General features: G+C 44.7%; 1 protein-coding gene across 1 annotated transcript in view; it reads left to right on the forward strand.

Annotated features, from left to right (window-relative positions):
* ADAM12 (ADAM metallopeptidase domain 12) overlaps positions 1-23547 on the forward strand; it is a 346240-nt gene that overhangs the window by 286050 nt on the left and 36643 nt on the right. The window contains exons 12-14 of the mRNA XM_090056735.1: positions 5750-5927; positions 12374-12463; positions 13807-14002. Of these exons, the coding sequence (XP_089912861.1) occupies positions 5750-5927; positions 12374-12463; positions 13807-14002 (464 nt within the window). The remainder of the gene's footprint in view (positions 1-5749; positions 5928-12373; positions 12464-13806; positions 14003-23547) is intronic.

Consider the following 23547-nt stretch of genomic DNA (forward strand, 5'->3'; position numbering starts at 1 on the left):
TGAGGAAATCAGTGTCAAGAACAGGAAAGGCCAGAAGATGAATGGGTCTCTTACTTCAAAATAGGAAACAGCTTGAAGTTCCTTTGGGGGAATAAAGAAATTTCATTCATTAACAATGACATTATTTTGTCATCAGCATAGAATAAGGGTTCTGTTTTCCCACTGATGGACATGTCTCATTCATGCCAACAGTTCTGCCCATTCACAGAGGCAAGTATATAGCCTTAAATAGTCAAGTTTTGAATAGCATTCTCCTCTGACAGACCATAAGTAGCTGAAAGAGTTATAGGAAAGAAAATGTATGATCTGTGTTCCAATCTTAAATTCGTATTAGATATGTGTCCTTACATCTCTCTATCCTCACTTTAGTATATTTCAAAGTAAATCAGTACAAGTCAAGGACAAGACCTTGCATAGATGAAGCAGAATTCAGTTGTTCACAGTTTGATGCAAAGATCATAGCTACTTAAGTACTTTTGACTATTTTGTGTGGTATTTGTGAATCGCACACATGTATGAGGGTGTATGTTTGCTTGTTCATTCATATGTATATGTGCAGGATGTTCAGCACACTCCCTCCCATGTAAGATCACCTCTGTGAAAGGTTACTTAGGAAGGTTGTCCAGATTCACTTAATTTCCTTCCCCATTTAATGCCACATCCCTCTTCATTTTCCTTTGGATCCTAAGGCTTCCCACTCTTACTTCATGCTCTTCAAAAAGTTGACAGTTTCTCTTAGGCCCTGTCATTCCACCTAATATTGACATTTCCCAGAAACCAGCTTCTTAAGTGAAATAGCCCATTAACTTAACTTGCTAGAGACATACATCAGTGAACCATGGAGTTGTTTAGTATAACAAGTCAAGCTCCCTGAATGCCCAGTAAAGATTATTTTCTTCTTCAGAATCATGTCTGTGTCCTGTAGTACAGAGTTGACTATTTTACTTTAGAAGAATATGAGAAAAAGTGATTTTAAATAAGGGCAAAATTAAATCTTTATGTAAGGTACCCTCAACCTCACTATAAGATCCTAATTAACCTTTACAAATCAACAGAGGAACTTGAACCCCCAGTACATTTATAACTGTTGAACACTATTTTTTTTTAATAGAAAGGATCCTTTCTTTGTTGCCTGTGGACATCATCAAGCAGACTCTGAGAAGAGTGCTTTTCACTCTGCATTATTAGAAATAACAATTGATTCATTAAACTCTGTAATTCAGCAGTGCAGAGCTTCCATTTATTATCTCATTTGCCTGCAAAGATTATGCCCTGTTCTTAATAATATGTGATTGATAGAAAGCATTTAGGGAACAAAGCCCAGTCATTATCAGCCTGGCTCCCTGGGCTGCCATAATGCTGAATTGCTGCCTGACTGAGGAGCTGTGGTGAATAGGGTCCAAGGTCTTAAGGGAAATAAGGCAGCTTGAGTATTATTTGCCAGCTGGTTGTGATCCAGTTCTAATGTAATCATGTGAATGTCCCAGAGGAGAGAGGGCTCTTTGGCATTCTTTACTGTACGATAGCAGGAATTCACTATCAGTCAAATCCAAGTGCCAATGAAGTCAACAGGCCCTCAGGGCCTGGTGCCCTATTCTTTTAATCAAGTGGCAAAAGTCTATTGACAGCAGTGGCAACTGAACTGAACTGTCTAAAGTAAAAACACAAATGACTCCCAGGCATATTGATACTGCAGCTGATTTGTGTGCTAACACTGTTTGGGCATTTTAAAAAGGAAATCAGAATATTCGTACCCATAAGCAGATTTTAGGTGGGCCTGATTGTGTTCTCAGATATAGCAGGGTAAGTCCAAAGAGTGGATGGCTTCTGTAACTGCATTGAACTCGTCCTGCTGTGGAGTGAAAATCCAATTTGCCTTGATTCTGTGGTCCCTAGGCCTTCCCTTTAAGGGCTAGCAGGGAGGGCTCTAAAGAAAATAACTTGGTGTGCTTCTCATGCATTTTTTGCTAAGAAAACCCTGTATTAAAGTGTGAGAGAGTATGAGAGCCCTGTGCCAAAGCCAGAAGCAGCTACCCTAGACCCACAGCCCCAAAGGATCCGGTTGAAACCCTTCACACCCAGGTGTTTCTTGAGGGGAGGACCTGGGAACTCAAACCGCAGCATAAAGAGGAGCCCGGAGCAGGCAGGAGGGGAAAGCGCAGGACCGGAAGCGAAGAAGCCGGGCCGAACAATGCTGGAGGAATCTGTGAGAGCCATGTGGAGGGCTGGCAGGAGGCTCCTACAGAGAGGGAGCTTCACAGAGAAGCTCTAGAGGAAGGTAGGGTAGACTCAGCAGGGGGCAGAGCCTGAGGGAGAAAAAGGTACCATAAAGACTGTAATAGAGGGGTACTATTAAAGCCTGGTACCATAGTGGCCCTAAAAGGGGTACAAGAAAAAATTATAAATGATGACCTCAGTGAGATGAGGGTACCGTGATGACCCCAATAGAAGGCACAAGAAGCATGACCCTATGGACCTGCACAGGGGAAGGAGACAGTAGTCACACCGACATTTTGTTTCTTTGTTTATTGCCAAAAGCCAGGTGACAATCCTCCAGGAAGGGAGGTGTGGGTTCCTTTCATTTTTTTGTTAAGGTAAAGGCCCTGGGGAGGAACCCAGTGGCTGAATACAAACCCAAGGACGCCTAGACAACCGGTGGATGGGGCGAGGGTGTAGGGGTGGTAGAGCCCTCAGCATCATAGGATGGCAGATGATGACTAGATGAAACTACCCATCCAGGTACTAAACATCTTCCTATAAACACCAAAGACGTGGCAGATGAGAGCGTGGGTGTGCGGATCTCTGTCTAAGACTCATCCCTCATTTCAGCCAGCGGACTGAGATCCTATGAAAACACACATCTAGATCAGCTGTCTGTATGCGTGTATAGTTCTTGGGAGGAGGAGAAAGTAAAGGAAAAGGTCACAAGGACACTTGGGAGGGTGAGCTACCCAGCTGGCCACTTGACAGTGGTGCAATGGCCGGGAATTCTGCAGCGGACTCCTGGAAGGGTGCAGGATGGAGCACCAACCAATATTGGCAGGGCTGGATACCCTGCAACAGACTTTAAATCTGATAGCGCAGGTACTGCAGCAGCAACAACAGCAGGCCACAAGGCAGACAACTATAGAGGAGCACCTGATACAACAGCAGGTGTGGACACAAAGGAGTCACTGGGACATTAAGATGCCCAAAATGACCAAAAAGGACAACCTGGAAGTGTTCTTAGAAGTATTTGAGAGGGCAGCAATAGCGGCTGGGTTGGAGAAGGCTAGATGGGCAGGACAGGCCCAGGCGGCCTACAGGGCCATGATCCACCTAGATGCCCAGGATTACAACAAAGTAAAAGGTGTTATGTTAAGTCTTTTTAATATTTCTCCAGAGAAGCACCGCCATGCATTTAGAGGCAGAAAGAGAAAGGAAGAAAGGGTACCTCGACTTTTGTGGCAAAATTTGACAGACCTCTTAAATAAGAGGCTTAAACCCAAAACCGCTACCAAAGAAGACATATGTGACCAAATACTGTTAGAACAGTTTATAACAAACTTGGAAGAGGGCAATCAGAGATGGGTAAGGTGTCACTGCCCTAAGTCTTCATGTGAAGCCCTGCAACTGGCAGAAGACTTCAACATGGCGCACGGAGAGACCCATCAGGATTGAGGCACGCAAGGAGCAAGCTATATGAGGGAGGCAGACTGAAAAGAGAGGGCAGAGAAACCCAGAAAGGAAGCCCAACCAGGCCAATCTGTTTTAATTGCGGTAGGCGGGACCATATAGCTCGAGAATGTTCCCGAAGCCCGAAGGGTGACTCCAAGGTCAAGAGAAGTCAAAGCAGAACACACTGACCTTTGAGCAGGATCTAGAGAAGGACACGAAACGGAGATGATGGATTGCAGCATAGGGGCAGCTTAGTAGGGAAAGTACAACCCTTACCCTAGGTGACCATGTGGGTGTAAGGCCGGCCAGTACAAGCTGTAGTTGATACTGGATGTACTCAATCCATTGTCTGACCGTCGCTGATATCATGGAAACAAACACCAAGGTAGGCTGGTGTGAAGATGGTTTGTCTCCACAAGCAAAAAGCCTATTATGAAAGATGATTATTACACTTACAGGTGAAGGGGGTTGGAAGAAGGATCCCAGTGGGGTTAGAGGAAGAAATTTTATACCCCATGATATTGGGTCGGGACTGGCTGGAAATTTATGAAATAATAGCCTCACTCCGCAGCCCTGAGGACACTAAAGAGGGGACTAGTAGGGGCCAACATAGGAAGAGACAAGGAACTGGATGTAGAAAGGTTTGCCAGTAGCAGTCAATTCCGAGAAGCCCAGGAGAATGATGAGGAACTTAGAGCATTGCAGGATGCTGACCAGGGGAAACAAGACCAACAGGTAACCCACCCCAGTCAAAGTAAGCCAGTGCCACGGTGTGAGGTGTGTAACGGGTTGATGTATAGGATTAGGAGGGGTAAAGCCAAAGGGGGGAGGTCACCCAGTTAATTATACCCAGACCCTATAGAGTACAACTTCTGCATTTAGCTCATTGGAACCCGTTGGGGGTACATCTTGACAAGACTAAGACTGAAGCCCGCCTAACTAGATGGCGTTTCTGGCCTCATATGTATGAGGAGATAGAAGGATTCTGTCGAGTCTGTGACATATGTCAAAAGGTGAGCAATTATAAACCCCACAGGGTGCCCTTGAAGCCTACGCCAGTAGTCAGAGAACCCTTCGCCAGGTTTGCCATAGATGTAGTACGCCCTTTACCCTAGAGTGCAGTGGGACACCAGTTTATTTTAGTGTTAATAGATTATGCCACCAGGTTCCCGGAGGCTATCCCATTGCAAGCCGTGACAGGACCAAGAGTGACAGAGGAACTCATGAAATGGGTGGCGAGGGTTGGTATTCCAAAAGAGATCATTACTGACCGAGGATCCAATTTTATGTCAATAGTGCTGAGTTCAGTGTGTAAAGTTCTGCAGATCCATCATTTAAAGATGGCGGTGTACCATCCACAGATGAACGGCCTAGCTGAATGCTTTAATGGTACCCTCAAGGGGATGTTGCATAGATGTGCCCAGCTAGAGCCAAGGAAGTGGAACCTGCTGGTACCACCTTTGTTGTTTGCAATAAGACATGCCCCACAAGCATCATTAGGGTATTTGCCATTCGAGTTAATGTATGGACACTGTCCCAGGAGCTTATTAGATATTGTGAGGGAAGGCTGGGAAGCGGATCCAGAGAAAGGAAGGGTAGCCTCGGAGTATGTGAAAGATTTAAAGGAATGCCTTGACATAAAGAAATACAGTTTCTCTCCAACAAAAAAAATGTTGCAGGTTTTAATGTATAAATTGAGAGCTAGTTGGGGCCATATTTTTAGTGGCCTCAAATAAACTTCTAAAGTCATTTTGAGGTCCTGCTAGTGCAAGAAGCTCTGCACAAGCAGGTCCCAGCATTTGGGCAGGATCAGACACAAATGTTGTTTGCATCCATAAATTAAGGGGACAAGCAAGGAAAGTTGGTTATATGTACTAAGAAATTTTTAAATGTATATATTATGAATCCAGTCTCAAGATGTTCTGGCAATTTCTATAGCTGAGTCCTCTGTGAAAATGTAAAAATGGAAACTCTGGTGCTTGTATGAGCATAATTGTACAGAGATGTAACTTGAATTATAGAAGAGACCTTTTGTTCTGATAATGCTACTCTCTCTCATTCTCTTCCTTTTTAAAAATCTTTTCTCTCCCAGTTATCCATTTCCCACAGTGTTTAGCAGCTGCAGCAAAAAGGACCTGGAAAACAGCCTGGAAAAAGGAGTGGGGATGTGTCTCTTTAACCTGCCTGAAGTTAAGGAATCATTTGGTGGACAAAAGTGCGGGAATGGCTACGTGGAAGATGGAGAGGAATGTGACTGTGGGGAACCTGATGTAAGACTGCCTCTCCTAATATCACTGCTCATCTCCTTGCTGCAGACTTTTGGTGGAGAAGGCAGGAGGGCTTGGAAATTAGTTAAAGACATGAAGGTTAATGTGTATAAAACTTGCCCTTCATCCTTTAATTTTAAACTTTAAACATATTCCAGGCTGTGCTTATCTTGCAGCCCCTGTAAACAGCAGCATGCTGAACAGGTGTAAGTGTGCTGTGCATGCTGTTAGGCAAACAAGGTTCTTTGGGTGAATCTGATATCTTTTATTAGACCAACTTAAATAGTTGGAAAACAATTATTAAGCAAGCTTTGGGTTCAAAAACCCTTCATCAGGTGAAGGAAGTTTCAGCAACTGGTGTGTGCTCTTCCTGGATGGAATGAAAATGCTTCCCTCGGTCGGAAGCACAAGTAGTGGTCTCCCTTAGTCAGCCGAACCAAGGGGACCCAAGGCATAATCTAGACCCACTCCCAATAAGTCTCCCACACTAGGTACAAAGAAAAACTTTATTGGTTACAAGGGGTAGGGTTGGAATAGAGTACAGGGTAGGGCAATATCAGAGAAATCCCATAGAGCAAACTCCCATGGCTGGGTAGCCTTTGATCATGCATCTGAGTTACTGCACGCTATATATCTAGTTAGGTCTCAAGTAGATTACTCACAAGTATCATCCAGAGGCAGTTGGGCCTGATGTGGCCCAGCTCCCCACAGTTATAGCACCCCCTCTTTTCTGAATTGGGTGGTTTGTCCAAATCTGGGACCACATTGCGCTCAGCAGGAGGTGGCCCTCTTTTCCCTTTTGGACCTGGCCCTCCCTTCCCCCCTCTTTGGAACCCTTTCTGTTCCTTCCCAAAGTAAGGAGGCTTCTTGTCCAGCCCCTCGCGATTTAGCAACAGCTGGTCCCAATTTCAGCAGCCTCTTGGCTGGTTTTGGGGGCCCTGTCTTTGACTAGGGTTTTAATCTCCCTCAGACATGAGCACACACCAACTGCTGAAACTTCCTTAGCCTGACGAAGGGTTTTTGAACCCGAAAGCTTGCTTAATAATTGCTTTCCAACTATTTAAGTTGGTCTAATAAAAGAGATCAGATTTACCCAAAGAACCTTGTCTGCCTATGTTCTTAGACCAGCACGGCTACAACCTACACCCCTGTGCATGCTATTAGACACACTACCTGCACCTTCTCAGATTAGATCCAAAAAACTTCAACCAAATTCATAATGGAATTTGCAGCATGGGATTCCCTCTGAGTACTAGTTGATGACTTGAAACTAGACTATTAAAAATAGTTAATATTATCCAGATTTCTCAGGATTCTTTGTATAAGATAAAGACTTGTTTCTTGAGATTTCAAGTGACTTCCTTGCATAACCTAAATTTATACCAGAAAATATGCCTCTCAGCAAAACTGCTTCAGTTTTCACACTGAACATATTTCCTCATTTTGGTTACCCTGCTAATAATTAGAAATAACCTACCCTATTTCCAAAAACCATGAGCGCTACCTTTTCAAAGATCATTCACTTTAATTCTGCAAATATTTCAAAGAACAGCTAGAATCAAGGGAGGAGACAGAGAACTGAGAGTAAAATAATGTCACATCAGACATCCTTAATTCCTTTGGTTCAGTTTTCATTGGTCATGTTGAACTTCTCCCAGATTATCAGAATTAAATGTATCAGCAGATGAGGTATTTGCCTCCTCTGATAAATATGGCACCACAGAAAAAAATAAATGGGTCAGTTAAAACAGCAAGAGATTGCTGTAGCCTTTCCACATAGTATATTGACTTATACAAACCATAAGCACTTCCTGACAGCTCACTCATTCTTCAGGGTAACGGGGTTGGAGAAGTAGGCTTATCTTCTTATTTAAAGTCAATAGAGTGCAAGTAGCTTGCAAATATCTTTCTAACCCAGTTATCTTTCTCATTTTCACTTTTGAATGTTAGTGACACCTTTTAATGTCAAAGCCACTTAGCGTCAGTAAGCAGTGACTTGATCTGCTTCTTCTTTGTATGTTTTCTCAAGTATCTTAGAAAATCGTGACCCAGGCACAATTAATTTTACCCTGAATCTTCTACTGCAATCTGAGAGACACCAGCAAATCTGTTAGATTAGTAAATGTTTCATTAGGAAACTCATCTAGACCAGTATCAGTAGGTCAATACCAGTGTAGTGCTTTAAAGCCCTAGGCATCATTCACCCTTATATGTGCTACTAGAGTTTGCTGGGCATGGTAGGTTTTTATTCATTATCAAAGTTAAATATCGCTACAAATATATATGCCCCTACTAAGCATTTTGCCCAAGGACTTAAAATGATTTTATTTTGACTTTATTTGCTTTCCTTTGTCTAGAATTAGAGCTTCATTTAGGATCATAGAAAAGTAGGGCTGGAAGAGACTTCATATGGTCATCTAGTCCAGTACTCTATTGACTTTAAACAAGAAACATCCCTGACTAAAATATCCCGGCCAAGTCTAGACTGCTCTTGAAAATTTCCACAATTCCTCTAGATAGCCAGTTCCAATGCCTGACCACCCTCACGGTCAGCAAGTTCTTCCTACTCTCCAACCTAAGTCTCCTCTGCTGTAGCCTGATGCCGTTGCTCCTAGTCCTGGCCCCTACAACCAGAGAGAAATGTCTCTCTCCACTGAGGTATTTGAAAATATACCACCTCAGTTGTCTTTTCTCCAAACTTAAAAAATTACAGTTTTATTCAGCCTGTCATCATAAATCATGCCTTCCAGGCCTCTAATCATTTTCATTGTTTTCTGCTGAGCTGTTTCCAATCTCTCCCTATCTTTCTTGAAGTGTGGGCCAGAAAACAGGACACAGTGCTCCAAATGAGGAGCTGAAGAGTGGAAGAAACTTGCCCATCTGCAAGAAACACTCCTATTAATACAACCCAGTATCTTATTGGCCTTTTTTTTTTGTAATGAATACACTGTTGGCTCATATTCAGCACATGGTCCAGTGTAACCCCCGGGTCCATGGCTACAGTACCACAGTCTAGCCAGTCTTTCCACAGTCTGTTTGTGCCTGCAATTATTCAATTCCAAGTACAGAACTTCAAACTTGTGCTTGTTAAAATCCATTTGATTGATCTCAGACCATTTATCCACTTTATTTAGGTTATTTATTCTAAATCCTAACCCTACCCTCCAAAGTGTTTACAACTCCAACCAAATTGGTGTCATACAGACATTTGCTAAGCATGCACTCAATCCCATGGTTCAAATAATTATTGAAGATGTTAAATAATAGTGGATCTAAGACAGACTCCTGGGGAGCACCACTTGATACCTTCTCCCTAGAGGAGAATGAGAACTAGAGGATGCAAGATTGAACCATTTATGACTACTCTTTGAGCATGATTATCCAACCAGTCATGTAGTAGCCTTACAGTATTTTCATACAGTCTGTATTTTCTTAGCTCATTAATGAGACTGTCATGGGGACAGTGTCAAAAGCCACACTAAACTCAAGAAACATCCACTGTTCTTCTGCCATCCACAGAGCCTGTTACCTTATCGTAGAAGGAAATCAAGTTGGTTAGGCATCTCTTGCTCTTAGTGAATCCATGCTGCTTAGTCCTGATTTATGTCATGGATATAAGAAATTGTTTAACAAAAAGCAGATTGGATTTATGGCTCTGTGGGACCCTTAACTAAAACCATAAGGTCATTAATCTTCGGGATCCTCAAGAAGCATTGCTCAGCCTATTAACAGTAGCAGTCCCACCCTTGCAGCCTTCCCACTATAATGACAAAAGCCAAATCTAGCTCAAGACTGATGCCAGTGGTATGTCTGCAACATCAACCATTATAGCCTGTATTAAGATTCCTAGAAAACCTGAGCTATTGAGCTAGCTGCAGAGGTACTATGTGTAACACCTGCTTCTTCCTTCTCCTTTAAAAGGAAAACATGTTTGAAGGAGATCATAGAAAATATGTGAGGTACGCAAAGATCACTAGAAAAATCAAGAGGTTTGTTGAAGACCACAGGTCCTTCAGACAGTGCAGAAAATGGACACACATCGTTTTTTGATAACAACACGTTATGTATCTCAGAAACAACTACCAGTTGCATGATGCTGGACTTGTTGAAGTATGTCTGGCTGAGATGCTATCATAAAAAGACACTAAGAAACAAAAATGCCAGTTTTTCTATCTTCTCCAACAAGTAGTGTATCAAAGTAGCAGCCGGGGTGTGTCACCTCCCATCCGTCCCCCAGCCCCAAACTGTCTTGCTAGCAATTTTGTGTTTTGTTTTTTTAAACACAGCCATGATAATTTTCTGGCCCAGGCACAAAACCTGGTTGGCTGCTTTTCTTCATGATAAAAAATGGTTGAGCAAGTCATTAAAATTTTGCAAGGCTGCAGTAACTTTGTTCTTGAGCTTTATCCTATCCTTGACATTTCCATAGTGTTTTCGTTTGATTTCCATGGGACTTTCTTCATGTAATTCGAGGACAAGATATATCTAGGTTGTGTCCATTTCCAAGCTGCTTTAGAAGGCTAACATTCACATCTCCCTACTGTATTCTGATTTTCCCAACGTTGCTCATGGGGTGAATGTATAAATGTCAGGCTTTTGTATATGCTTTTTTTGTTACATTTTTAACAACAGCAGCTGCACAAAAATATTGACTTGGATGGCATATTGCCTTGAGCACTACTAGAAATAGTCACAGTGACCTCCTCCTGCCTGTTTCTGTGTAGAGTTTTACATATACCAGCACAGAATATCAGAGAACACAGAGAAATGCTGACATTTTTTTTTTCATATTTGTAAGTATGGTAATATAACCAGGTAGCCTTATCTTCTGGTTGAAAGGCTCTTTAAAAGCCAGCAGAGTAACAGTAGGCTGTGAACATCATTCTAACCTAGTTATTTTTCCAGTATTCACTTCAGTGTTAGTGATTCCTTGTTAAGTCAGATTGACTCAACACCACTGAAAAGCAGTTTTATCTGCTGCTGTTTTTTGTTAGGTCTTAGAGCACTGTGATTCATGTGAAATTGATTTAACTTGCAATTCATGAGTATAATCTCAGAAAGGCAAATCTATTACTTTTGAAAGTTCTTACTGACTCAGTCTACTGAGAATAAAGTTGTGAAAAACTACTTGTAAGAGAAAGTCCACAATCTGATCCACCAGTGTGAAGTGGGAATGTATGAGTTAGTCATTACGCAGTTCATGTTTTTCAGAATACCCTGGTCTAAGATCCCACTGTACTTGCACAGCGTATAAAGTGGCATCATTATTTCTCGTTTATAATGCCCACCAGACCCTTGTGATGTAGTGTTCTGGTGAACAATTTTTTTTTAAAAAGATGAATGTTAATGGTACCATTTAGCAATACGGAAGTTACTAGGTCAAAGCCTCACCCAGGGCAATGTTTTGCTGGACTTAGTGTACCTAAGTAATTTGCATCAGTGAGGCTTTGGACTTCTGTCATTCTATAAACTGTTATAATATCTTTTTAGTATCCTTGATAGGATAACTAACAATTAGGATAAGTAAGACTTAATTTTTTCTTATAAGGTAGAGCCCAGCAACCATTTTCAAGGCATGGGCCAGAACAACCTAGCTTTAGTCCAGTGTGGGCTAGGTGGCATCAGGGGAGAAGGGGAGAGGCGGCTTTTCTGGGAGCATAACAGCTGGGAGCAGTGCCCATGCTGCAACTGCTTTGCCCACTTCTCTCCCCAGCTGCACTCCCTGGCTGCAGAGCAAGTGCAGCTCTAGCTGTGATGGGAAAGGTGAGGGGACAGAGATAAGTGGCAGCAGTGCAAGCACTGCATCCAGTTTCCTGGCCCCAGTGCAGACATGGGCACAGGCAAAGCCCTGAGACTCTGCAGGCTGGATCTAGTGGCTCCATGGGCCTTATATTACCAGTCCCTATTGTAATATATTTGGTTGTATCAGGTATCTTTAGGATCAAGTAGTGTTATCAGTAGTAAAATGCAATTGTATTGACTTAATTAGCATCCTCTACATGTAATTAGGGGAGGAATTTGGTACTAAGAATTCCTCAGTGTTTTACTGCCATTGCCTTTGATTCCAGTGCTGAGAAGTCAGCCCAGCACTGCAGAAACTGCAGAATAGGATAGGTATTCATAAAGCTTAGCAAAGTTCCCCATTTTGTAATGTACCGTTTTGTTACCATTACAGTTCTTCCTTTAAAACACTAGTATTTCTCTATACACCTATGTTGCTTTACTACAGTTATTTAGAGTTATATATGCTAAGGACAGAAGAGGACCATTATGATTATTTAGTCTACTTACCTCCTACATAACACAAGTCACAGGATCTCATCCAAGACTCCCTGCCTCAAGCCTATAATTCTGGCTGAGCTAAAACATGCCTTTGAGAGACATCCACTATTGACAGAAAGCAATAGATTTAATTCAGTTTTTCTCATTTTCATTTGCTTCTGGCCCAGGAATGTACAAATCGTTGCTGTAATGCTACTACCTGCACTTTGAAACCAGATGCGGTGTGTGCCCATGGACTTTGCTGTGAAGACTGCAAGGTGAATTGATAGAAATGTTTCTTTTTTGTGTTGATTGGGCAGAATGTCCTAATCTTCTTAATTTGCTGATTGGTTAGCATCCTTAAGCATTAGGGCACTTCTTTTTTATGTAAGCGATTTAAAAAAAACCCTTTCAAACAGAGGCATTGAAGACAGAGAGCTAAATCAGGCTTCCTTAATTGTGTCTGCAGTATGTGTGGCTGTTTCAACTTGTGCATGGAAAACACTTGCATTTGCTCCTATACACAGATTTTTGTAAAAACACATGGCTACCATGCTAGGACAGGCAATTAATATATCTTTTCTCTCTCCCATCCGAGAGATTCTTGAAGAAGTGAAATACAAAGATAAATAATTGTATTAGTCCTATTAAAACTAATATGTTTAATGGTGAGTCATAAACAGCAGTAGAGCTACATAATAGAATCATAGGAAATTAGAGTTGGAAGGGACCTCAGGGGGTCATCTAGTCCAACCCCCTGCTCAGAGCAGGACCATCCCCAACTAGATCATCCCAGCCAGAGCTTTGTCTAGCCGGGTTTTGAAAACCTCCAAGGATGGCGCTTCCACCACTCCTCTGGGTAACCTGTTCCAGTGTTTTACTCCCCTCCTAGTGAGAAAATTCTTCCTAATATCTAACCTAAACTTCCCTTGCTGCAACTTGAGACCATTGCTCCTTGTTCTGTCATCTGTCACCACTAAGAACAGTCCAGCTCCATCCTCTTTCAAACTCCCCTTCAGGGAGTTGAAGGTTGCTATTAAATCCTGAAGACTGTGGTTAGGGGAAGCCAGCTGGTATCCTGCCACATGCATTAATATTTGCACATCACTAAGCAGCCTTTGAGTATGTGTTAGTAAAGCCTCTCAGCAGGCTGTGGCAAGTATGTGGCTGAAAGATGAAGGGAAGCAAGCCACATGCACTTTGAACGCATGTTTCCAAATTTTATTAATTTGCACCATTTACCAAGACCAGCCTTGAAGGACAGTCTGCTTCTTGCCTGTGTTGGTGTAATGAAAACATAAGTAGGAAGTACCAGTACATACGCAGAATGGAAAGTTTCCCCAGGTTTAATAATTAAACCACTGCAAAATGAACTACTTCTAAGCTCAGATTTGAGCAAAGTGAGCCAGTCGCTGGCATCTGGAAGAGGAGTTATGTCCTCTTTCCAAATGTCAGAGAACCTTCATGTAGTACACCAAGTAAACTGTAGCATTGTCTGTATGTTGTCTTAGTGGTCAGCTGGTGTGGAACCAAAGAAATAAAATGTTATCATGTAATATCAATTACATTATTGTATAATTTTTATGAATTTAAATTACAGCAACTTTTTTTCTTTCTTCAGTTGAAACCAGCAGGGATTTCTTGCAGAGACTCAAGTAATTCCTGTGATCTTCCAGAGTTCTGCACTGGAGCAAATCCTCACTGTCCAGCTAACGTCTATTTACATGATGGACACCCATGCTACAGAGTAGATGGGTATTGTTACAATGGTATATGTCAGACCCATGAACAACAGTGTATCACCCTCTGGGGGCAAGGTAAGCTCTGCAAACAGGTTCCCTAACTGAGAGGCCTTCTTACTATGGAGACTTTGTAAAATAAAATTGCAAGTCTCGTGACTTTTCAAGGATGTATGATAGAATTGTATATAGCAGGTATGTCAAATCACAGTTCTCCTCGCAGGCAGTGGCTGTAGGTGCAGAGGTGAAGAAGGGCCCAGGAGCTGAGGTCTGGCAGAGACGGGGGTCTGGCACCCAATGAGGGTTGTGTGGCAGGCCTCACCCCTTCCCACCCTTGAACTTCTAGTAGCTCAACAATTGCACATTGGGCCAGAGAGAGGTTCTGTTTTTACATGGGTTTTTTGCCTTACTTGTTTCAATACTGGTTCAGTACATTCCCATCTTTTTCCTGTTAAAACGCTCCTGTCATTGATTGATGTTATCATCAGTTATGTTTTGTTTGTTGTAAAAAGAGTGTGCCTGTCTCATTAAGGCTTCTCGATACTGCTGCTGATCGTGGTTGATTCTGTCCCTCCACTCACCTGCTACTTTCTAGTTGCCATTGCAAGCTGCCGGATTGCTTTCACATTTGGGAAAGTTTCCATTTTCCTACTTCCCAGGCAGATCCCACCACTCGCTCTCCACTCCAGGCTGGTGCCCAGAGGCACTAGCAATGGGCAGCTGCTTTCCAGCCCTGACTCTGGCCAACCTCCGTCTTTATCAGGTTTCTTTATCCTGGTTTTCAGCCCCTGTGTCTTCTTGCTTTCCTCCACCTGTCTCCTGGCTCTTTTTCTTGCTCCATCTCCACTCCTGGTGCCTATGGGGTTTCCTCCTCCTTCTTCTTTCCCACCTACATGTCTGAGGTTTTTGCAGTTCCCACCTCTTCTGTTTCATCTCCTATTTCCTCTTGCGCTCCCTCAGTTACAAAAATTTCATTCCCCCCCATCTCTATATCTCTTCTACCATTTTTGTCTTGGTCTCACCCTTCTCTTCTCCCTGACTGTCCCCTTCTGATTCTGGCTGTCTAACCTTGTTTGCAAAGGCCTTTGGATACCTGCGGTACAGATGCCTCTCCTCCCCCCACAGGTAATGCATTTAAGGGACTCCTGGCACTCTGTTGCTCTGTGCCCTCTTCCTTCACACCTGAATCATACCATATGAGGGCAGTGTGCAAACAGGTGTGCCCTACCTTGCCTCATTTGCTGTACTATTTGGGTTGCCCATGGTATATCAGAAAACCTCGATGTTCCCTCAACTGGATTATAGATAGGAGGTACTTTGACACTCCTGGGCTCCACTCATTTGCTTGTAACACTACCAGTACTTTGAACATGAAATTCCACCCACCTATGTCTTCTTCCACTAATAAATCCACATATATTTGTACTATAATTACTCATTACCTAGCAGACCTCCTGCGGCTAAAAAGGAAAGCCTACAAAGGATGGAGGACGGGATTCACCTCCAAGGAGGATTATTCTGCGCTGGTCCAGTCCTGCAGGGAGCAAACCAGGAAAGCCAAGGCTGCAACTGAACTCCAACTAGCTTCAAGCATCAAGGACAACAAAAAGTCCTTTTTCAGATATGTGGGGAGCCGGAGGAAAAGCAAGGGCAATGTTGGACCCCTGCTAAACCAGATGGGGCAACTGACAACTGACACCCAGGAAAAAGCCAACCTATTAAATAGGTACTTTGCGTCAGTCTTTCATCAGTCCTATGGGATGCCCATGCCTGTAATGGGACAGGGAGATCCGGGTGATGGGGATCCCCTACCCTCCATCAATGCTGACCTCATGAAGGAACACCTTGAGAAGCTGGATACCTTCAAGTCAGCCGGCCCTGACAATCTGCACCCCAGGGTACTCAAGGAGCTGGCGAGCGTCATAGCCCAGCCCCTGGCACGGATCTTTGAAAACTCTTGGCGCTCTGGTGTAGTGCCCGAAGACTGGAAGAAGGCCAATGTGGTGCTGATCTTCAAGAAAGGGAGGAGAGTGGATCTGGCTAACTACAGGCCCATTAGCCTGACTTCTATCCTGGGGAAGATCCTAGAAAAGTTTATTAAGGAGGCCATCCTTGAGGGACTGGCCCAGGCTAACATTCTAAGGGACAGCCAGCACGGGTTTGTTGCGGGTAGGTCTTGTTTGACCAATCTCATTTCCTTCTATGACCAGGTGACCTATCACCTGGACAAGGGAGAAGAGATTGATGTCATATATCTTGACTTCAAAAAAGCCTTTGATCTGGTATCCCATGATCACCTCTTGGCCAAACTGCCCAGTTGTGGCCTTGGCTCCACCACGATCCGCTGGCTGGGAAACTGGCTCCGTGGTCGGACCCAGAGGGTTGTGATTGATGGCAGTCACTCATCATGGTGCCCTGTGACCAGTGGGGTCCCTCAAGGCTCTGTCCTGGGACCCATCCTGTTCAACATCTTCATTAATGATGCGGACATTGGAGTCAGGAGTGGACTGGCCAAGTTCGCCGATGACACCAAACTTTGGGGCAAAGCATCCACGCCAGAAGATAGGCGGGTGATCCAGGCTGACCTGGACAAGCTCAGCAAATGGGCAGACAAGAACTTGATGGTGTTTAACACCAAAAAATGCAAGGTTCTCCACCTTGGGAGGAAAAACCTGCAGCTTCCTTATAGGCTTGGCAGTGCTACATTGGATAGCACTACAGAAGAAAGAGACTTGGGGATCATCATTGACCACAAGATGAACATGAGCCTGCAATGCGATGCTGCGGCTAGTAAAGCGACCAAAACGCTGGCTTGCATCCATAGATGTTTCTCGAGCAAATCCCGGGACGTCATTCTCCCCTTGTACTCGGCCTTGGTGAGGCCGCAGCTGGAGTACTGCATCCAGTTTTGGGCTCCACAATTCAAAAAGGATGTGGAGAAGCTTGAGAGAGTCCAGAGGAGAGCCACGTGCATGATCAGAGGTCAGGAAAACAGATCTTACGATGACAGGCTGAGAGCCATGGGACGCTTTAGCCTGGAAAAGCTCAGGCTCAGGGGTGATCTGATGGCCACCTATAAGTTTATCGGGGTGAGCACCAGGATCTGGGGGAACGTCTGTTCACCTGAGTGCCCCAAGGGATGACGAGGTCGAACGGTCACAAACTCCTGCAAGACCATTTCAGGCTGGACATAAGGAAGAATTTCTTTCCTGTCCGAGCCCCCAAGGTCTGGAACAGTCTGCCAGCGGAGGTGGTTCAAGCACCTACATTGAACACCTTCAAGAGTAAATTGGATGTTTATCTTGCTGGGATCCTATGACCCCAGCTGACTTCCTGCCCTTTGGGCAGGGGGCTGGACTTGATGATCTCCCGAGGTCCCTTCCAGCCCTAATGTCTATGAAATCTATGAAATTCCCTTTTCCTTTCTCCTGCTATAAAACTTATCCCTCTTAATTCCTCCCTTCCACATTCCTCTGTATATTTCTTCCAAAAAATATCACATCCACCTCCATTCCAGTAAATGATTTGCCAAGACTTTTTGTTTAGAAAAGCAAGTAAGCTAGTTAGGTGCTCTGGCTGCACCTCCAGTATTGCAAACAGTATCTTTTCTAAATAGTCTTATCTGTTTAACACTAATCTCATTTCCTTTTCATCACCGGCCAATACTAGCTTTATCCACAGTCTTTCATCCTCCCTACCATCTCTTATTGTGCTTTCCATGTCTTTCCACCATGTCACTCCTAGTAGGCTGGCCTGCCATTATGTTTCTGCTGTCCTCTGTCTCTCACCCAACGTACCTTCTCTTGCTGCTCCCGCCCTGTCACCTGCTCATCATTCTCATCACTTTCTTCTTCGCCATCACTGCTGCCATTGTTTTTGCCTCTGCTGTTGCTCCCACTGACACTTCCTTTCATGGCCATTTCTCACCTTTGTCAACTCTCCATCTGTTTCCAGACCTTCATTTCTGCTCTTCAACTCTTTTTCCACCTCCTGCTTACTTGCCACCACTGACATTGTTTTGAACTTCAGGTCTCTCTTCCTGTACTCCTTACACCCCAATGTTCTGTTGATCCTTTTCTCTGCCTTTAAGGCATTAATCAGGCTTTCAGTGATGAAGGGAACCTGGAAGTAGTCTAGTGCAACCCATCTAACAAAACATTTGCTAATTCCCATTAAGTGCAACCCCCATCACTCTCAAGTCATGGTGAACCACAACATCACTCTTTCTGTTGCCTCTTCTCTCAGCCTGGCACATATGAGTAGTGTGGCCCCACCCTCTATGAGGTGAAGCTGGACCAGATTGCCCTGCACCTTATCTGTATGTAATTTTTTAGAGCATCCCAGGACTTGTAACACAAACACCTGGTTCCAGTCATGAGCAGGGTCTAATTAGCACATGGATCCTTTGTGAAAGGATCTGGAGTATACAGTGGAGTCGTATCATACATGCATTTAACTTACACGAATTCATCATACACGTGTGCCCTGTAGTGCCAGTTGTTTGGATTCAACCTGCAGCTGCCCCCTGCAGCACTGTGCACGGGGCCAGCAGCCCTGCTGGGAAGTTGTGCACGCTGGCCGGGCAGGAGTCTGGTGCAGGCTGCCCTGGGTGGAAGCAGCTGGATGGCGGAGGGAGCAGACTGTACCACTGGGCAAGCCCACCCGGCTCCCCTCCACCCCCAGCCAGCTCCTGGGACTTTGCGTGCATGCAGCCTGCAGCTGCCCCCCACAGCACTGGGCATGGGGCCAAGCAGCTACATTGGGAGCAGCCCTGCTGGGAAGCTGTGCACACTGGTTGGGTGGGAGTTTGGTGCAGGCCAGCTGATTTCCAAGAGTAATTTTGACTATATGTGATTTTCACCTTACGCGCTGCGCTAACTCTAGAACCTAACTCCTGCGTAAGATGCGACTCCACTGTACACACATACTGTACTGAGCAGAGCTGAGCTGTAGGGTCGCTGTGAAAGGTGGGCCCACACTAAACATATGCACCAGGCTGAGAGAGGGCACAACAGAGAGATTCATTGAATGGTATGCAATGTTGTGGTTTACCATGCCTTGTAATAGTGTTGACTCTTATGGGGCCCAGCCCAGTGAACTATGTTGTAAATACCTTTTGGCTTTGGACTAATAATATGTATAGTTTATACTCAATACAGTAAGTACCAAACTGCTGCTGAAAGGTTCTTTATGAAACACCTATGCTAAAACTTGCAGCAGTTCCAACAAAAGGTAACATGCCTCAATTCTGTATGAACTAAGTTTATGGGTACTATATGTGAATTGCTACAGCCATGTTTAATTTCAAGGTTATTGTTTTCAAGTTTGTTCTTCATGTCCATGTGCTCAGCGAGAGCAGGGTCTGACTGTAAGGAGAGGGGGAAGGAGCTGCCAGGGGGAAAAGGTGGGGGAAATAGAGAACAAAGGGCTACCTGAACCCCCTAGATTTATTTTTCTGGCTATAGCAGTGGGAGAGGAACAAATTCAAGGCAAACCTTCAATAATTCGATTCTATACCTATAAAATTGTAATGTATTTATAAATTTTCCTTATATACAATTTAATTATTGGGGCATCATCTTATAATCAGGGTCATCTTCTATTTAACTGTAATCTTTCTGCTGGGCAGCAGATGGCAGCAACAAAGGCTGGGTTCAAATTTTGGAGTACCCAGTAAGTTTTCACTGTGGCTCAAGCCTCTACCCAGAAACCTGGGATCACTGAATTTGGCTGGGGTGTACCATGTAAACAAAACTCCTTCCTCTCAAGCAGTGTAAACACACAGGGCAGATTTATTACAGGACACAAAGGCAAGGAAAACAAAGGAAAACACCAAATGCAGTTTAAAACACTACCAACTACAACGTACAGTCTCTAGTTTGAACCCCTTTTGGGGAGACTCCACCCATGCCCAGGCAGTTTGAGATGGGGGGGTGGGAGGCTCACCCAAGGGCTAGTTCTGGGAGTGGGGCAGTGCTCCTATACCTGCTACTCAACGGAAGAGTCCTATAAGCTGCTCCATAGATCTGCTATGTCTCAGGGAGCTGCTAGTGAGCATGAGTTCTTCTACAGTGCACGGGGTCCTTCATTGCTCCCTGAGAAGCTGTAGAGCGGCTTCCACGTGGTGGCTTTAGTTGCGGGGGAACATACCCCAAAATTCCTAGTCCCAAATCCCAGAGCTCCAGTTGGAGGAAAAACACTTCAGAAGAACTCAAGAGAAGGGGAGTCAGACCTATCCTGGTTCCTGGGCCTGAACTGCAGATAGGCTCAGCTCCCCAGCTGGGCTAAGACACAAGAACTGCTATATCCACAACAGGGACTGGGCTCCAAATCCTGACCACACTTTACAAGACTCTAATCCTGGTGACTTGCTCCAGGACTTAATAGCCACCACAGTATTATCCCACCCCAAACCCAGGAAAGCAAAGTGAGGACAAAGAACATCACTGTACTTCTCTATTCCCAGGTTTCCCCATCTAAAATGGGGACGATAGTGACCTCATTTGTAAAGCACTTTGAGACCTACTGCTGAAAACACTATACAAGAGCTAGATGCTACTGTTTCATTTAAAGTAATGCTCATCCTCTTTCCTTTCCGTTATCTTCCTGCCTTCAACTCTGTTGTGAATCTCAACTGTAAATACAACATTAATTCCCACATCAGGTTTACTGATTCCAAAATCAGTGGAAGCTGCTCTGCTGCCTTCACTGATCCTTGTTCAGACCCTAGATGAGAACCTTGTCAGAGAAGTATTAAGGTCACTCAAGTGATAATTGCCACTACTTCAGAGAAAAATGTTTAATTAAAAACATGATTTTGTTTATATAAGTGTCTATGTGTCTATGTAAGTGTAGGTGGATATACATGCAGGCACACTCATAAATGCATCTAATTTTTATGTCTCATAAGTTAGTCATCTGAAATACTCCTTCAAATCCACAAATAGTAAACACTGGCAGCATTATTACAACCCCTTGGTTGGTTATGACCAGGGTTTTCCATTTCCCACAGAAAAAACAGTGTAAACCACATTTTACCTTTTACTGGAGGCAAATACGGATTTTTCATTTTACAGGAGGAACCTGTGGATTTTGCAGTTTTGTGATGAGTCCTCTACAGGCTGACAGAGTTTCAGCCTGCAAGGGGCTGGGAGGGAGTGGGAGGAGGGCAGTCAGGCAGGTGGTGCCTGGAGAGCAGCTCCCACAGGTAAATTGGGAGGGTGGGGGGTTGAGACCCCAATAGGGAGGGAATTGAGCAGGCCTGGGGCTGGGACTGTTGCCCAGCTGGACAATGCCTGGGGCTTGGGGCCCAGGGCCACAATGCACAGCTGCAGTGCCCCAGCAGGGAGCAGGATGGGTCCATGGCAGCTCATCCAGGAGGCAGGGCCGGCTCCCTGCCACTGCATACACTCCTGGGGGGTAGGACAACCCATGCCCCCCAGATCTGTGTGTGGGGCGGGGGCTGTGCACCACCCACTTCAGGCTTGTACTCCTCACCATGCTGCCCTCCCCTGGGACCTCCGCAGCCCAGAATGCATGACCCGGTGCTGCAGGGAACAGTGGAGCCGCACAGGAAGCTGCTTGCTGCTGCCAGCTCCACACTGCCTGTGTCACCTGTATACAACCCCATGCTGCCGCCCCCGCTGCAGGTGCACAGACAGGGTACGCCTTGCCAGGGCAGCATGGAGTTTGCAGCTCCAGGCAGCTTCCTGCATGGCTCCGCTGTTCTTTGCAGCACCAGGTCGCACAACCCAAGCTGAGGCCCTGGGGGAGGGCAGCAGGGTGGGAGCCTGCAGCCAGCAGTACACAACCCCTGCCCCATGCACAGATGTGGGGGGCATGGATCCCCCTGCACTCTGGGAGTGTACGCTGCAGCGGAGAGCAGCCCCCCACACCCAAGCCTGCAGCAGGCAAACAGTGGCAGGGGGGGAGGCAGGCTCTGCTGTCTTGCAGCATCCACCAGATCCAAGTCCCTGTCCCCATAGCCCTGGCAGCTGGGAGCCCCCTCTGGCAGGGCTGGGGGAGCAGGAGGTGTGGGTGGGAGGTGAGGGGCACCAGCAGGGATGGGGGAGTTGTGGGGGGAGTGAGGGGCAGGAGCAGGGCCAGGGAGCTGTGGGACGGGAGAGAGGGGCACCAGCAGGGCTAGGGGGCTGTGGCAGGGGGCATTCATTTTGATAATGGATTTGGGGGGGTATCAGAAAATTTGTCAATTTTTATCAGGGAAAACCAGGATCCCTGGTTATGACATCCTCTGTTAGTGATACTGGGACTTTTAATCCCATGGATACAGGGAAGCCTTCTCTTATACAATGACAACAACTCTTTGTAAAACAGTTTCCTGTGCCATGGGAAGTTACTCAGTTGTACTGTCCATAATTCCTGTCACACAGAAAAATCAGCTAAAGGTCAGCTGGCTGAATGGCCAGGCCTGGGTTGCCAGCTTCATTTCCTGAGTAGGAGCTTCCTCTGGAAGCTGCAGTGCTCCGGGCTAGTTCTCTCCCTGTCACCAGTAAGATGCTGCCCAGCATGTGCTCTAATACAAAGTTCATCTGCCATGAGCTACCAGTTAGGTTATTTGAAAAGTGTTCAATGGTCTTTGGTGTGAGTACAGGGTCCAAAATGGACATGAAAGTTTAACCAGAATAACCTTTTTTCTTCAGACTAGTCCCAATAACAAGCACCCCCACCATGTTTGCATGATAAAAATGACTATGAAATGGACACATGAGAAAGCACTGATGTAAAGTTTTTATGATGCTGGTAACCCTCATCTAGCCCTTCTGTATTTGTGCAGTTGTACTGCAGCAGCAGCAGCAGCAGCAGCAGCAGCAGTTGCCTACTTCGTTAAGGGTACTAATTCTACTGCAGTCGTGTTGAAGGGATACAGAACAGTTCTTTATCTTATTTTCAGACAGTCCTAAAGAGTTTGATAGACATGTAACAAAACCCTAATTCTGAACTTGGTGACACAGGTGTAAATCAGAAGTACCTTCATTAAAATCCACAGAGCCAGACACATGACCTATAGCGGGACTCCTGTCTTCAGTGAAAAGCTGCACCTCATTTTTATGAGGTGTACAAAGGTCTTCCTAACTGGGGTCTTAAGGCTGGCATTAAATCAAGACCACTTGCAAAATATCTATTGTGCATTTCACTACACCTTCAAACAGGACCAGAAAGGTAGTTGCAGGTGGACTCACTGTGAAGAGAGTCTTTAAACATTATAGTGTATTCTCATTTTTAAAGCCCAGGCAAAAATCCATTCTGCTGCAAAAATCCAAAGATTTGCCCCATTTCAGTCTGGTATATGTGCCATGTTTTTTTTATTCTAAAAGGAGGAAATGTTTCTGTTTGAAACTTTTGTTTTTTACATGTCCTGTTCAAAAAAGTCATCTTGCTGTTAATCTGACCTATTGACAGTTAATATGACTAAAATATATATCAATAGTAACACAGTTATATATGCCTGCTGTTTTATTGGCATTTTCAGAAGACAGCTAGATATTTAGATACAATTGAAAAGACACGAGTTATTGATTTCCTAGGAGTGGAGGTAATGTTCACTTTTAGACTGCTGGTATTTTCTACAGTGACAGGCAAATGACTCTTGGAAGATAGGGAAG

Source organism: Crocodylus siamensis, chromosome 7, assembly GCF_052110815.1.
Source record: "Crocodylus siamensis isolate JL-2025a chromosome 7, ASM5211081v1, whole genome shotgun sequence".
Lineage (NCBI taxonomy): Eukaryota > Metazoa > Chordata > Crocodylia > Crocodylidae > Crocodylus > Crocodylus siamensis.